The sequence below is a fragment of the Paralichthys olivaceus genome, chromosome 7, assembly GCF_024713975.1.
Source record: "Paralichthys olivaceus isolate ysfri-2021 chromosome 7, ASM2471397v2, whole genome shotgun sequence".
NCBI lineage: Eukaryota > Metazoa > Chordata > Actinopteri > Pleuronectiformes > Paralichthyidae > Paralichthys > Paralichthys olivaceus.
In genome coordinates this window covers 15,547,739-15,560,658 of record NC_091099.1, presented here as the reverse complement: position 1 = coordinate 15,560,658, position 12,920 = coordinate 15,547,739, and the positions used below count along the sequence as shown (strand labels likewise).

Below are 12,920 nucleotides of genomic sequence, written 5' to 3'. Positions count from 1 at the left end.
GGGATCATTACAACTCAATATGTGCCGTAAAGTTTATGTTTGCTCCCGCATCATTATTTACCAAGCAAAGGAAGAACGGAAATGCTTTGCTAACAATGAGGACATTTTTTATCAAACAGAAGCTTTGAAAGAAAAAGAAACTGAAGGGAATGGAGGAGAAATGTAAGGCTTTCAAGGACATCAGCTGCTATATTTTAATATTTAATTCATGATCAGTGTGTTCTTTTCTCTCTGGTTTCTGAGTTCATGCTGAAAGCTTTCAAATATACAAGACGTCACGGCAATTATTTCATCCACTTGTTTCTAGATTCTATATCCAGAGTTCAGGACATGAATGAATGTGAGGGATGAGAGAGAAGCTGGGGACACAGAGCAGGATGAGGATCTAACTAACACTACAGACACTGCTGTTATATGACACTTTGATCATGAGTGTGGTGCATGTCCTACTCACTGATGCGTCCGTGCTCTGCTGAACGGGGCTGTGTAGCAGTCGGTCTCCTCCAGGTCAGGCAAGGCCTGTTTGTCCAGCTTCATGGGATTTCTGGGAAGCCAGTTTTTGATCTGATGACATCTCCGATGAAACCTGCTGCACGGAGGCGCAGGGAAACAGGATTAACGGCTCAGATTAACATGAAGATAGATTTCTTTGATGTGGATCAGTGGCTCCTATAACCTTTCCCTTAATGCAACCCTGACAAACTCATCATCACTGAAGACATGTTTACACACACGCACACTTTTTCATTTTCACTTTGTGACTCATGAGCCTGGGAGATGCAGATCCAAGGCAACAATTTCCTAAATCCAACTCGAGGGATAAGACAGTTTTTTTCATTTCTTAGTCAGGATTTAAGGACCAGATGAAGATTGATGCATTGATTTCCTGAATTGTAAAATTAGAAATAAATAGAAAGAAGCCATGTTAGCAGCTGTGTGGGGCTGTATTAAGGCACAGCAGAGGTTTGAGCTAATTGAACAGCATGCTAACATGCTCATGGTGCAAACATACTGATGCTTGGAGGGCACAATGTTTACCATGTTAACATCGCATCTTGTGTTAGCATGCAAACATTTCCTAATTAACACTGAACATGAAGTAAAGCTGGGATGGTTGGGAATGCACTACATCTAATCTTCAGGTATAAACCAACATGGTGGATAAACTGAATGTAATCTGATGATGGTGCTACATGAAAAGTTAAAGGTACAGTATGTAGTTTAATTCGGTCTCTAATTCAAAACAATAAAAAAGACCTCTGACATTGTGAAGCAGTGAGGGATCATGGGAGTTGGTGTCTTTACCAACAGAGACCATATTCACATGACGGCCAATTGTCCTCTGACATCGCTCAGGGTGAGAAGCACAAATGTTGTTTGTGCAAAACCACGAGTAAAGCGCACATGTAATGTGATTTAAAGCTGACCAAAATGAAATTTCTTTGGGTTAAACATTTGGTCAAGGTTAGTAATACATGTCACCAAAATATATACCATAGGTCTTGTTCAGACAGTTGAACTGGTAAGAGATAACTTAATTGGGAAGGCACAAAATATCCTGGCATCCGATACTTCTTCAGATACATCAGTCTGAACCACAGCGTTGGACCAAGCGACAGACTGTCACTGTCTTCCCAGGAGCCACATCCTGTGTGTGAAAATCGATTGACTTGGTATTTGCTTGCTGCTTCTGTAGATCTGCCGGAGAGGTATTGGACTTATTTGTGAAGCTGCAGCTCTGATATGGATTTTACGAATATAAATGGGAATTCTGAAGGAAATCATAGGTTTTATGAATGTTGTTGTGATGAGGACAGGTACTGTACAGAAAGTAATGATATCAAACCTGCAAGCTGCCACCACCTGCACACGACCCATTTGTTCTGCTTATACAGGGACACGACTTAGTGACAGACCATTAGTAAACGCATGAAGCCTATTTACTACTCGGGTAGATTTTCTTTTCGGAATCAGCAGCTTATGGTGACAGAGCAGCAGCAGCTCTGAGGAAAACATAATGGTTCTCATTCTTCACAATGACGAGCAATGAAGATCGCTCTCATATGAAATTTAAAAGTGGTGCTTTGTTCTCAGTTGGACAGGTGGGCGAGGGATTGTTGTGTGCGTGATTTTGTGTGCTTTGTGCGTAGGTGTGTATGTGTCCTGCGAACAAAACCATTAATATGTGTGTATATATATATATATATATATATACATCCAATGTAAAGGTGAAATTACATATTAATCTCTGAGCTCTTGTGTTGACTACAGTATGTTTATGCATGATGTATTTATAATTGTTTATTTACACATAATAATTTTTATGGTGAAGTATGGTAAAACACCAAAACAGGCACATTTATTGCAGTTACTCTGTCAGGTTGCACTAATCCTGGCTGAATAAGCTCTGTACAGCTCAATAGGCTCTGTTCAAAACAGAGCCAGAGAATTGAAACAATAACAGTCCAACCATGTTTGCAATTTTATGGTTATAAGACCTGCAGACCTTCAACACAACTAATATCACACTTCACTGATTGATGCATATTCAGAGCTGTACAAGGGCGAATTTAAAGCTTAAACATAAACTTCCGCCATCTTTGGTTCAAACATCGTCTAAAAATATGAATATCACGTTTAACGGCCCAGAAAACATGATTAAAAATGTGTGTTTTTCTGTAACATAAGAATTTATTTCAACAGTAAAAAATAAAAATAAATCTATCACATGATGTCCTTCACACAAAACCCAAACAGTAAAACTTTTGAACTTTTTATAGGTCCAGACAACATTCTGGCTAAATGTGTGATGATTGACTCAATGATTGGTCAAACTGAAGATACATACACCAGAAGTCTTCTAGCCCCAAAATCTTGTCCCTTGCCTACAGATTCTACATATTCACATTCAGAATCTATTTGTTGAGATAAGTTATCCACCAGGGTTGGTGTGGATGAGCGCACTAGAGGGACCGGATTCGATCCCATTGAGCAAGATACCAAACCTCAGAATACCAAACAGTATATGAATGGTGTGATAGAAGAAACGCTGTGTAGAGGGCGCATGAATGTATGAGTGAATGCAACTTGCACTGTAAGGCACATTTATTTAGTGGTCAATAAGACTGGAAAAGTGTTATATGAACACAGCCCATTTACCATTACTGTTGTCATGGTGCATGGAAATACATGACATCACCTTTTCCCTGCCCACTTCACACATGAAATAAAGCAGAAGCAAAGCAAAAATACAGACATTCTCATGGAAAACATCCAAAATGTTGAAGCAGTCATGTTAATATCTTACTAAAATAGGCTTTTAGAACCTTTAAACCATTATGGTGTTTTAACACGGAAATTAAAATGTATATGCAGTACATGTTTTACCAAAGATTTTAGTCTATAGAGACTAAAGATGCTGCTTTTAATTTCCTTGTTGAGCTGTTTCTTTTTGCTTTCCAGTGAGAGGAAGAGATGGAAATCTGGAGTCCTTTGCAGAGCTTGGACGACGCATCAAAGCGCAAGTGCATTGCTCTAAAAATAGTATGCAAATAAGCCAAGGCAGCTCCATTTATTTCCCTGAAATGATCAGTATTTAATAGAAAATCTCTGTCACCGGTGGATGCTGTGCTTTTTGAAAAGGTTGAAAAGTTTAATTGAAGATATTTATTTTATTAAAAAATATGAAATTGCTTTTTAAAATTTTGGCAGAAGGAAGTACTGCACTTTTCAGAAACCTTCTTTTCCCACAAGTTTAATTACTGCTACTTATCCACACTCTAGACAGGGGGTTAATTTTCCAATCTAAAATTCTGACCCCAGACTTTGTAAATACTTTATATTTACACACAGGCTGCAGACTTGATTCACTCTAGACTCAATAATAGTAAATAGGTGGGTAACCATGGACAATGATGGTTTGACACTTTCTCTATCTTTGCTATTCACTGACTCAGAGCTTCATTCTTAAAACAGAGCCTAGTCTGGCAGCTGTGCCACAGAAATAATAATAATCATGTAGCCTATCTTAAATCTACTCACCTGCCCAATGTTTTGCTCTTCCAGTCTGTGAAGTAACATTTTTTCCTTAAAACAAAAAAGATGAGTTAGAGAGACTGGATGAAGCCACTGAAATAAAGTTGCCACTTTCCTCAGTTATAGGTTCAATCTTTTTCTATAGTTACTTGAAAGGCATTCTGATGTTCATCTGCTCTGCATATTTGCAAAGTGTATCCCAAGGAGCGTGAATCTTCACAAACATGATGTCGTTGTTTGTCAGCGACGGCTTTAAAGTTAAAGAGAAATACAGAGATATCAGAGATAAGTTGAGAGATGGGGTATCACATACATTTCTTAAATCTGCCAGATTTAGCCATACAGGCTTGTTGGTAAAAATCATACAAATAGACATTTGTATAAAGACACAGGAGTACACACATAGACACAAGCAAATGCACATAGCACATGGAAAGCACAAAAACAGAATAATGACCATTAAAAAAAATATAGAAAGAGAAAGAAAAAACTCATACACATATTCATACCTCTTTCTCCAACATCAGGCCCTCAGCACGTAGATTCTTCTCGAACGTGCACCTTTTCTCCACCTGTGGACTGGACTTCTTGTACACCAGGATGTAGTCGATACGTTTTTTCCCATCTCGGAAGAAGAGTCCAGAGGAATGAGCGGGATTCTTTCCCTGTGGCGACAGTGATTTACCTCTGAATATTAGATGCAGATGTGTCAAACACAGAAATGCTGATGCTTGAAGCTTCTCGGGGTTCTACCATAAAATAAAAAACAGTCCCACACTATGGAGATTCATTGTATCAACTGTGGATCACTGGGAGTGTGGTACCTTAAGTGAATCCGTACGGGCCTCTAATTTAGCACGAGTGGCAGGCTTTTGTAGCAGAAATGACTCGTCCGCTCTCGTTTCACACGTAGTCACCTCTGACTCCTCTGTATAGCGATCCTTGCCATCCTCTGCGGCACACAGACACAGCACGATCAATGAGACAAACGGGGGAGGAATCCTACCTACCCTGCCTGCATTAATTCTGTTGTTGTTGCTCAAGTCAATATTTTCACTAGTCTGACTGCCAAGATTTGAATGAGATCTGAGCTAAATAAAAATCCAAGCTATTTGAAACGTGTGTGCACCTTGATGCAATTCAACAGATCCATGAAACAAATAAAGTTTTGTTGAATCCACGCTGAGACAAGGAAAACAGAGAGTCCATCAATGATCATAATGAATTTCTTATACACCTACACCATATGGATTCAGAGATAAAAGTGTTAACTGTGCTGAAAAATGATTCAAAGAAAAGCCTGATTTGGATCATGCTGTATTCTACAGAGATTAACATTAACTACAAAGAAATAATAATAATAATAAGACATAATAAGAAGAAGAAATAATAATAATAAGAAATAATAATAATAAGAAATATTAATCATAATAATAATAACTAATAATAAACGGCTCGAGGGAAATAAACAAGAAGTCAAAAAAAAAAAATCAAAGAGAATCAATAAGTAACTTTTAAATTGTGAGGTTGAGCAACAAGTACAGCCCCTCCACCACCTCAGCATCCAGCTGTAGGCTCTGCCAGGGGGGTTGAAGATGTTTGCTCATCAGTCCCCTTTATATTAATGTAATCATACCTGGGGACGAATTGGAGGCTTCAGTAAAACTGATCAATTAATAAGTACAATAACAGTAAAACATCAACATGTGTCACATCCAGCTTGATCCCAGTGAATACATCTGTCAGTGTTCACAGGTGGGAAGCTGGTGAGGGATCACGTTGTTGTCTCTCAATCTCTGCTGGTTATACTCTGCCCACACTCTGTCTCTTCCTCCTCGGGCCAAGAGGAAACAGACCTGTTCCCCCGCAGGTCGATCCTCGGCACAACAACAATTCTCAGTTCTCACCAAAATAGTAAAATCTCATCTTGTGCCACCTCATCTGCATGAACCTCCCATCTCACCTCTATAGCGTTTTCCTGTGGCACTCATACAAAAATGACCAAATACAATTGGGTCGAGCATTTCAAGGTCAGGAAAACAGCATCATGCTGAAGTGCTGCACGAGCTACTGCTTGTGCTGTGACACAAAAAAAGCCATTACTATCAATGTCCTCTGAATGGAGAATACTAAATGATTTTCCGCTTCAACTGACTTCATTTTACCAGTCCATACAGTGATGTGTTGTTTTACTTGCAACAGCATTTTCCCTATCTCACTCCCGCTGGAAGTGCACCAGACTCACTGTTTTGTAAATCTCCTGCAGCATGAACACAATCTGTGCAATCAATTTTGTGCACAAGAATGAAATGTCACTAACGTAACAGAAATCAGTGGAGCAACCAACACTGTTGTAGTTGAGCACAATATTAAAAACACAGCTGTAGAAAAAAACATCCCATAATAACATTAATAGTTTGCGTCACCTCACATCATGATGTGGATTTGCTATGAAAAGATGCATTGTAAAGAGAGTGGGAAAATAACTTGAATAGGTCACGCAGGGAGTTTCAAGTTGATCACATGAATACTGCTGATGAATACATCAATGACAACACACTGATTCAGTCAGGATTTGGTCAGTAGTGTCTGTATTCAGCATGAAAAAGAGGTGATGGGGTGGAGGTGGGTTGTGAAGTAGCTTTGCAGTGGAGGAAGAGTAAAGCAGCTTGAATAGAGGGCACAATACGAGCTCTGCCAACTGAAAACATGGGAGGGGATCAGCTGATGTGGGAGATCTGCTGCAATAAACTGGATCGAGATGGAGCTTGACTTTGTGACCTCAATTCTTTAAAGAAAGAGTGATCTTTTAATCTGCATTCCAAAGTGCCTCACATCTTTATTGTGCTTTTATCAAAACTGTTTTACTGTTAATGCTGCTGTAGCCCAGAAAAAGACTTGCCCCCTCATTTAAAGTGCTCATCTGGACGTGCTTATTGACCCCCCCCCCATTATAAAAAACATGAAAAATGTCCCTTTGTTCCACATGTGCTGGAGTTAAAAAATATAAGAATGTTCAGCTGGTTTGGATCAAATGTCTACCACTGTTCATCTAGAGTGGATTTTCTTTGTCTTTGTACCTTTCCCTGCAGATATACCTGCAATGAAAATATACTTTAACAAAACAACATACATTAGTGTTGCCGCTCTGTCAGGACTGAAGCACCACATCCATTAATGGGTTTCAGAAGACGTCTGTAAGATCCTCTCAGGGGACTGACCTGTCTGTGGGGGGAGGAGGCTGCAGGAAGTGCTGATGCTCTGACTCAGAGCTTGGACTTCTGGTTTGGGCTCTGGGCTCAGGGGCACAGACAGGAAGTGGTTGAGGTTGATTGGATGAGTCTGACTCTGAGCCAGGCAGGGCAGGCTGCGGCGAGACGGCTTCAGGCTCTTCTCCTTCAGGATCTCGCTAATGCTGGTGTTCATGCCTGAGGACGAGAGGGACAGTCGGGAGTAAATACCTTTTTTCATTTATATGTACAATGCTTACACCAAATGGCACTCTGTAGAGTGCGTACCTCCACCAGGGCCCCACGGTCCCCTTCAATTCAATCAAGCTAAACCAAAATTCACACACTCATAAGTATCATTTTTTATCATGATCGATGAATTATTATCTAGGAAACTGGTGAAAATGTAAAAAAATGCACCATCTTGCAATGTTAAAGAAAGTAAAAAAAGAAATTCAGCCCCTGAGCTGGATCTAAACCAAGTTTTGCGAGTTCATACCACATCCTCAACTTTTGTGTAACCTCGCCTCAAACAAACCAACAACCAAAAGGACGAGGGTAAAAACATAACTTCCTTGGTGTAAATATATTTCACAATACATTTTAGTAAGAGACACTTGCAGTAAAGGATAGACTGGGTTAAGCACTTATAAAGCTCTCAAAATAACCAAACAGCCACAACAGAAAGATTCTTATCCCTCAGTAGTCAAAAATGCTAAAGAGGAGGTTGATGAAATAGAAAATGGCGTTGTATTAAAATTTTTAGCAAGATAGTCAGGGAGAATGTTATATCTCCCTGACTATATCTTTTCATACAAAATAAAACCACAAACAAACTGCTCTGTATCAGTGTTTATTGACAAGAGGCAACACAATCCAACAAAAATAAGAATGAATGAGGTTAGAAATCTTTTTACAGTATTCAACACATCAAGTGGACTAACTGACATCAAGGGAGTGATTGGGGACGGAAAGGGGGTGGAGTGTGAAGTGACACCAGTCATCAGCTGCTTCACCCTTTTACAGGCTACAGTGGTGATGATACCTTCCTCCATAGAGGAGTGGATAAAACCATCAGCACTCCATCAAATTACACAGCTCAGTGCCTAAAGACAAGCAGCATGAAGTGAATCCACAAAACTAAACTAGATACTGTGCGTCTGTTGGTCCTGCAGCCTATGCAGCAAAGACACATTAAAACATTACATTACATGCAGTAGATTAGAATGCCATTATTTTATTAACACCATCTATCCATCCATTAGCTATAACACTTTGTTTGCTTATCCAAGCAAACACTGGGCGAAAGCTGGGGTACGCCATGGACAACAATGTCCACCCCATCAGCTAATCACCAGGCCAACCTATAGAGACAACCACTCGCACACAGGTAATTTGGATTCGGAGGTGAACTTAGCCGAAGCCGGTGCACCAGGAGAAACCCACGCAGCCACGGGGAGAAAATGCCAATTCCAGAGAAAGGGGATCAAACCTCAAAGGAGATCAGTGACAGAACTATTTAGCTGTGAGGTCAACCGCTGCAGCACTCTGTCACCCTTATTAATACCACTAGAGGTTTTTTATAAGGTCAGTTCAGCTATAAGTAAGTAAGTAGGCGAACAAGACTGATGGATAACGCTTTAAAACAATACCACAGTGATGAATTGTAAAGAGAAACTCTGAGGTTAATAACGATAATGAATGTCCAGCAATGGAAGCATGAAAGCAGGACATTGTGCTTGACCTTCACGGCAGGCAGCGGTCTCTGCACCACAGCTCCTGACAAATGTATTCATGAAAATGAGGCTGTCTCTCTCTCTCTCTCTCTCTCTCTCTTTTCAAATGAGAATGTAACTTACTTTTACCTCCAGTGAGGAATTCTCCCAGTGACCTTCCTGAAACGTTTGGATGCATCGATAATTTACTCTGCAACCCGAGGGTCACACGCCGTGAGCTGCGCAATAACTCATTCTCGTGTCGTTGATCTCATAGGGATTTCCCACTTCTGTTGGGTGAGACTGGAGCTGGTTAAAGATGTGAGCTCATGGGCCCAGGGGAGCCAATTTTTTTTTTTTATCATACAGCCCCACAAAAAAAAAATAATGACAGTTGTGTGCTCTAGCTAAAAGCTAAATACTGAATAATTGAGACAGGGATAATGCTTGAAGTTAGATTTCACTCTCAAGAGACAGATTATTAATAAAATTGTTTAAGAAAAGTCTTTTAAATATACAAGTATGACAACTCAGCACAACATTCGACACAAGTTAACTTTAAATGAATCTAATGTCCATGTCAGAAAGTTAATTTGTCTTCAGGAAAATAATGGAGCCTGATTTCCCAGTGCTTTAATTATTTCTGTACACAAGTGCACATGCACTTCCTCCTCATCCCTTCATATTTCAATCAGTTTCATTAAATTCAATATTTCAAATCAATACTGAGCTGCAGGTTGTTAAGCTGTTGTTTTGTAAATTGAGGCAATTACATCCTCAATGACATTTTAGAAATCAGATATTTTATGATCCAGTGAGCAAGAGGGTCTGTTTCACTCAGCAGCAAACACAGCAACAACATGCAAACCAATATTCTGATATTAACCCAATGAGATAAAAGTCTGAATAAGACACGTCATGTAAACAGCATTTTCTGACTTAGAATAAGCAATAATCATTTTACGAATATTACGAGTATTCTGACTTTATCAATTAATCAATTATTTTGGAGAATCCCATATTCACAAATCGCTCCTCATACGGCTTTAATGTACGGTAAGATATCCTCTGCCTTTAACCCTCGGGCTGCTAGGGTGAAAACAAACCACCAAAAACACCTTTTAACAGAGGGGACATAAAGAAACACAAACCTGCATGTGAGAGATCCATCTCCAGGTGTTTGATGTGTTTTCAGATGTGCTTTAGATGTGTAACAGAGCACATCAACAAAATAACAATAATATTTACAACATTCATGAGAAAAGACAGTGCCTAACATAAGGAGAGATGAGGAGAGCAGCAGTGACAGTTGTAATAATAGTGGTATTAGTCACATTATGTAGAAATATATGTATACGTCTTAATCACAATATAAGGTATCTTTTGGAGTTTTCACAGCAATTTGCGAAAACAACATATGAGACTTACGTACTGCTTGATAATGCGTGCCCTTGTTTTGTGTATAAAATAGGATGTAATGTTCACATGGGTTGTACATAATCAGACTATGGTAACATTCATGTAACATGAAAATGGAAATATCCTATTAGTAACTCATGTAAACATCATAATCAGAATGTCATAGTTTCAAAATAAGTCAGAATATTTGCTTTCCATGCATAGTCAGTGTGAGCTATGAGCTTCCACCCAGAAGCCTTATGTGCCATAATCCCAATGTTGATGCATGTTTACTTAATAAAGAACCCTGCACACAGAAAATGGTTACTGCACATAGGAGCCCTGTGCTTTGTCAAAAAAGTATATTTATTAGACTCTAGGTGAGTTAGATAGTCCCAATAGACATGGGCAAGGCTCAACCTGCCTGAGTTACATCCGAGCACAGCAAGCTATTAGGCCTGTAGGGGTGAGGCTCGGTGGTCCCAAAGGACACTCAAAGTTTAAAATAGATCCACAAAATCGGACTGAGTTGTGTCTTCATGGAAATATCAGAGCATATGAAGATGAAAAGAAAAATGATCTGGTCAAATCTCTCAGACCCTGTGGATCTGAAATATATAATCATTGTTATCTGACAATCACTGCCCTGCTCCAAAGCTTCATTTTAACTCACAGTCAGAGTCAGACTCGTTGTGTAAGTCTATATAAATATATAAAGGGTTCCTCTAATTTGAAATCCTGTGTTTAATCTCACTGTGTGCTGGCTAAAACTGGTTTATCAGGAGAAAGTTAATCCTGTGTGTGTGTGTGCGCGGACCGTGCTACATGTGCATGAGAGTGGGCTGTAACAGCGTGTGTGTGTGTGTGTGTGTGTGTGTGTGTGTGTGTGTGTGTCGTGCACAAGGAGCAGGAATGAAGTGACAAATTAAGAAAGAGAGACATCTTGAGGACCAGGGAGTGGAGGCTGGATTTGAGGTGATGCAGAGGGAAACAACATCTCTGAACTGTCTCAGTATCAGCAGGACTATCCACTTGACGTCAACCGTGTGCGCGCTCTCGCAAACACCCACTCGGGCGCAGCCGAGGGGGAGCTGGACGAGCTTCAGGGAAGGTCGTGATCTGGGATTTGAATCTCTCCTGTGCAGCTTGACCATGATGGTCTTGTGATGAGGGATTAAAATGTTTTTTTTTCTCTGTCTGTGCATGTGTGTGTGCGGGCATGCAATTTGTGTTGTACAGTATAAGCCACTGAGACGTTTTACTTTGTGTTGATGACAAACATAAAGTCGCAGAACAGTGGTTGTGTGTGTCAGGTCCCTGTGCTCCTCTTGAAAAATGAGCAGTGTCACAGAAGTACTCCTCTGTGTGTCTGTGTGCCTCCGCAGCCAATCTACACCGAGCCAGCAAGAAGAACAAACACACTATTCCCCAAAAATGTTTTATGATCAATTAAAAGCTGTCAGACGGCGGAGGAAGCAAAACAAGTGATGATGAGATTTACTTTCCAAGAGAAACATACTTTGCATGATGTTTTTCCGCTAACCATTAATCACTGAGAGACCTGAGTAGAAAATGGGGCCTGCGTTATTAGATTATGTGCAAGGATTTTGCACAAAGTACCGAACAGAGAATTCAGGTCAGTAGGCTGTTTCCCATCATGCCTCGATGTTCCCTCATTCTATACCTTCAATAATTCATCCACTCTCAGCCCATAGCACTTTCAGAGTCACAGCTTTTAACCAGGGAACATTCTGCATCAGGACATTTTTAAGCACAACACACATCACCATTGTTTTATATTACAGGGTGCATTTCAGGAGATCACTGCTTTAAAGCAACGGCAACAAAGTAAAAAAGAGAAACACGCACAGTGAAGCTCTTAAAAAGCTCTGTGACGGTGTGCTTTAAAAACTGATAAGGTGTAGGCAGGACTGAGGCGAGGCCGGCAGCCTCCCCGACAGAAACGTTCTCCCAGCAATTAAGAGAGTGTTTCATCCTCTGCCTGGCACCATATCAAAGAACACATATACAGAGCTGAGTTCACAGGGAGGATTTGGAAGAGTGTCATTGTCTGCCAATGAATATTCAACTCATATCTTAAGCTACATGGTTAGCACTCAAGGCACACCAACAATTCCTCTTCACCAAGTGCAGGAAGCAAAGGGGGATCAAAGGCACACGACTGTTTGCTGCTGAGTGGAACTGCTTCAGCAAATTGTTTTGAATTTTCATATTACATCTACGCAAGAGGAGTGAACCTAATCACAAAATGTTGAAATGTATGGTTAAACTTGTTTGCTGTGTTAATCTGACAAAATCTAAAAAAATAATGAATCTACCTATAAAGTCCACTGACGTCTGTCTGACTGTGGAACGCATGTCTCGAGAACTGTATATCTAATCGGCTTCACACTTGGCATGTGTATAGTAAAGTAAAAGCACAGTGTTTTTATTTTTGAAAAGTTGTAAACTTGGGTCTGAAAAACATTGACTATAAAATTGTAGATAAACCAGGTAGAAAACCCTAACCCTAGGTTTTCTA

General features: G+C 40.0%; 1 protein-coding gene across 2 annotated transcripts in view; it reads right to left on the bottom strand.

Annotated features, from left to right (window-relative positions):
* The window catches only part of ano3 (anoctamin 3), a 43,564-nt gene that overhangs the window by 14,755 nt on the left and 15,889 nt on the right, over window positions 1–12,920 (bottom strand). The window contains exons 3-8 of one of the 2 annotated variants that reach the window (XM_069529259.1): window positions 7,257–7,463; window positions 4,860–4,987; window positions 4,545–4,700; window positions 4,185–4,285; window positions 4,042–4,086; window positions 455–589 (exon numbers count right to left, since the gene is read on the bottom strand). In XM_069529259.1, the coding sequence (XP_069385360.1) occupies window positions 455–589; window positions 4,042–4,086; window positions 4,185–4,285; window positions 4,545–4,700; window positions 4,860–4,987; window positions 7,257–7,463 (772 nt within the window). The remainder of the gene's footprint in view (window positions 1–454; window positions 590–4,041; window positions 4,087–4,184; window positions 4,286–4,544; window positions 4,701–4,859; window positions 4,988–7,256; window positions 7,464–12,920) is intronic. The other variant, XM_069529260.1, reaches the window with a different exon arrangement.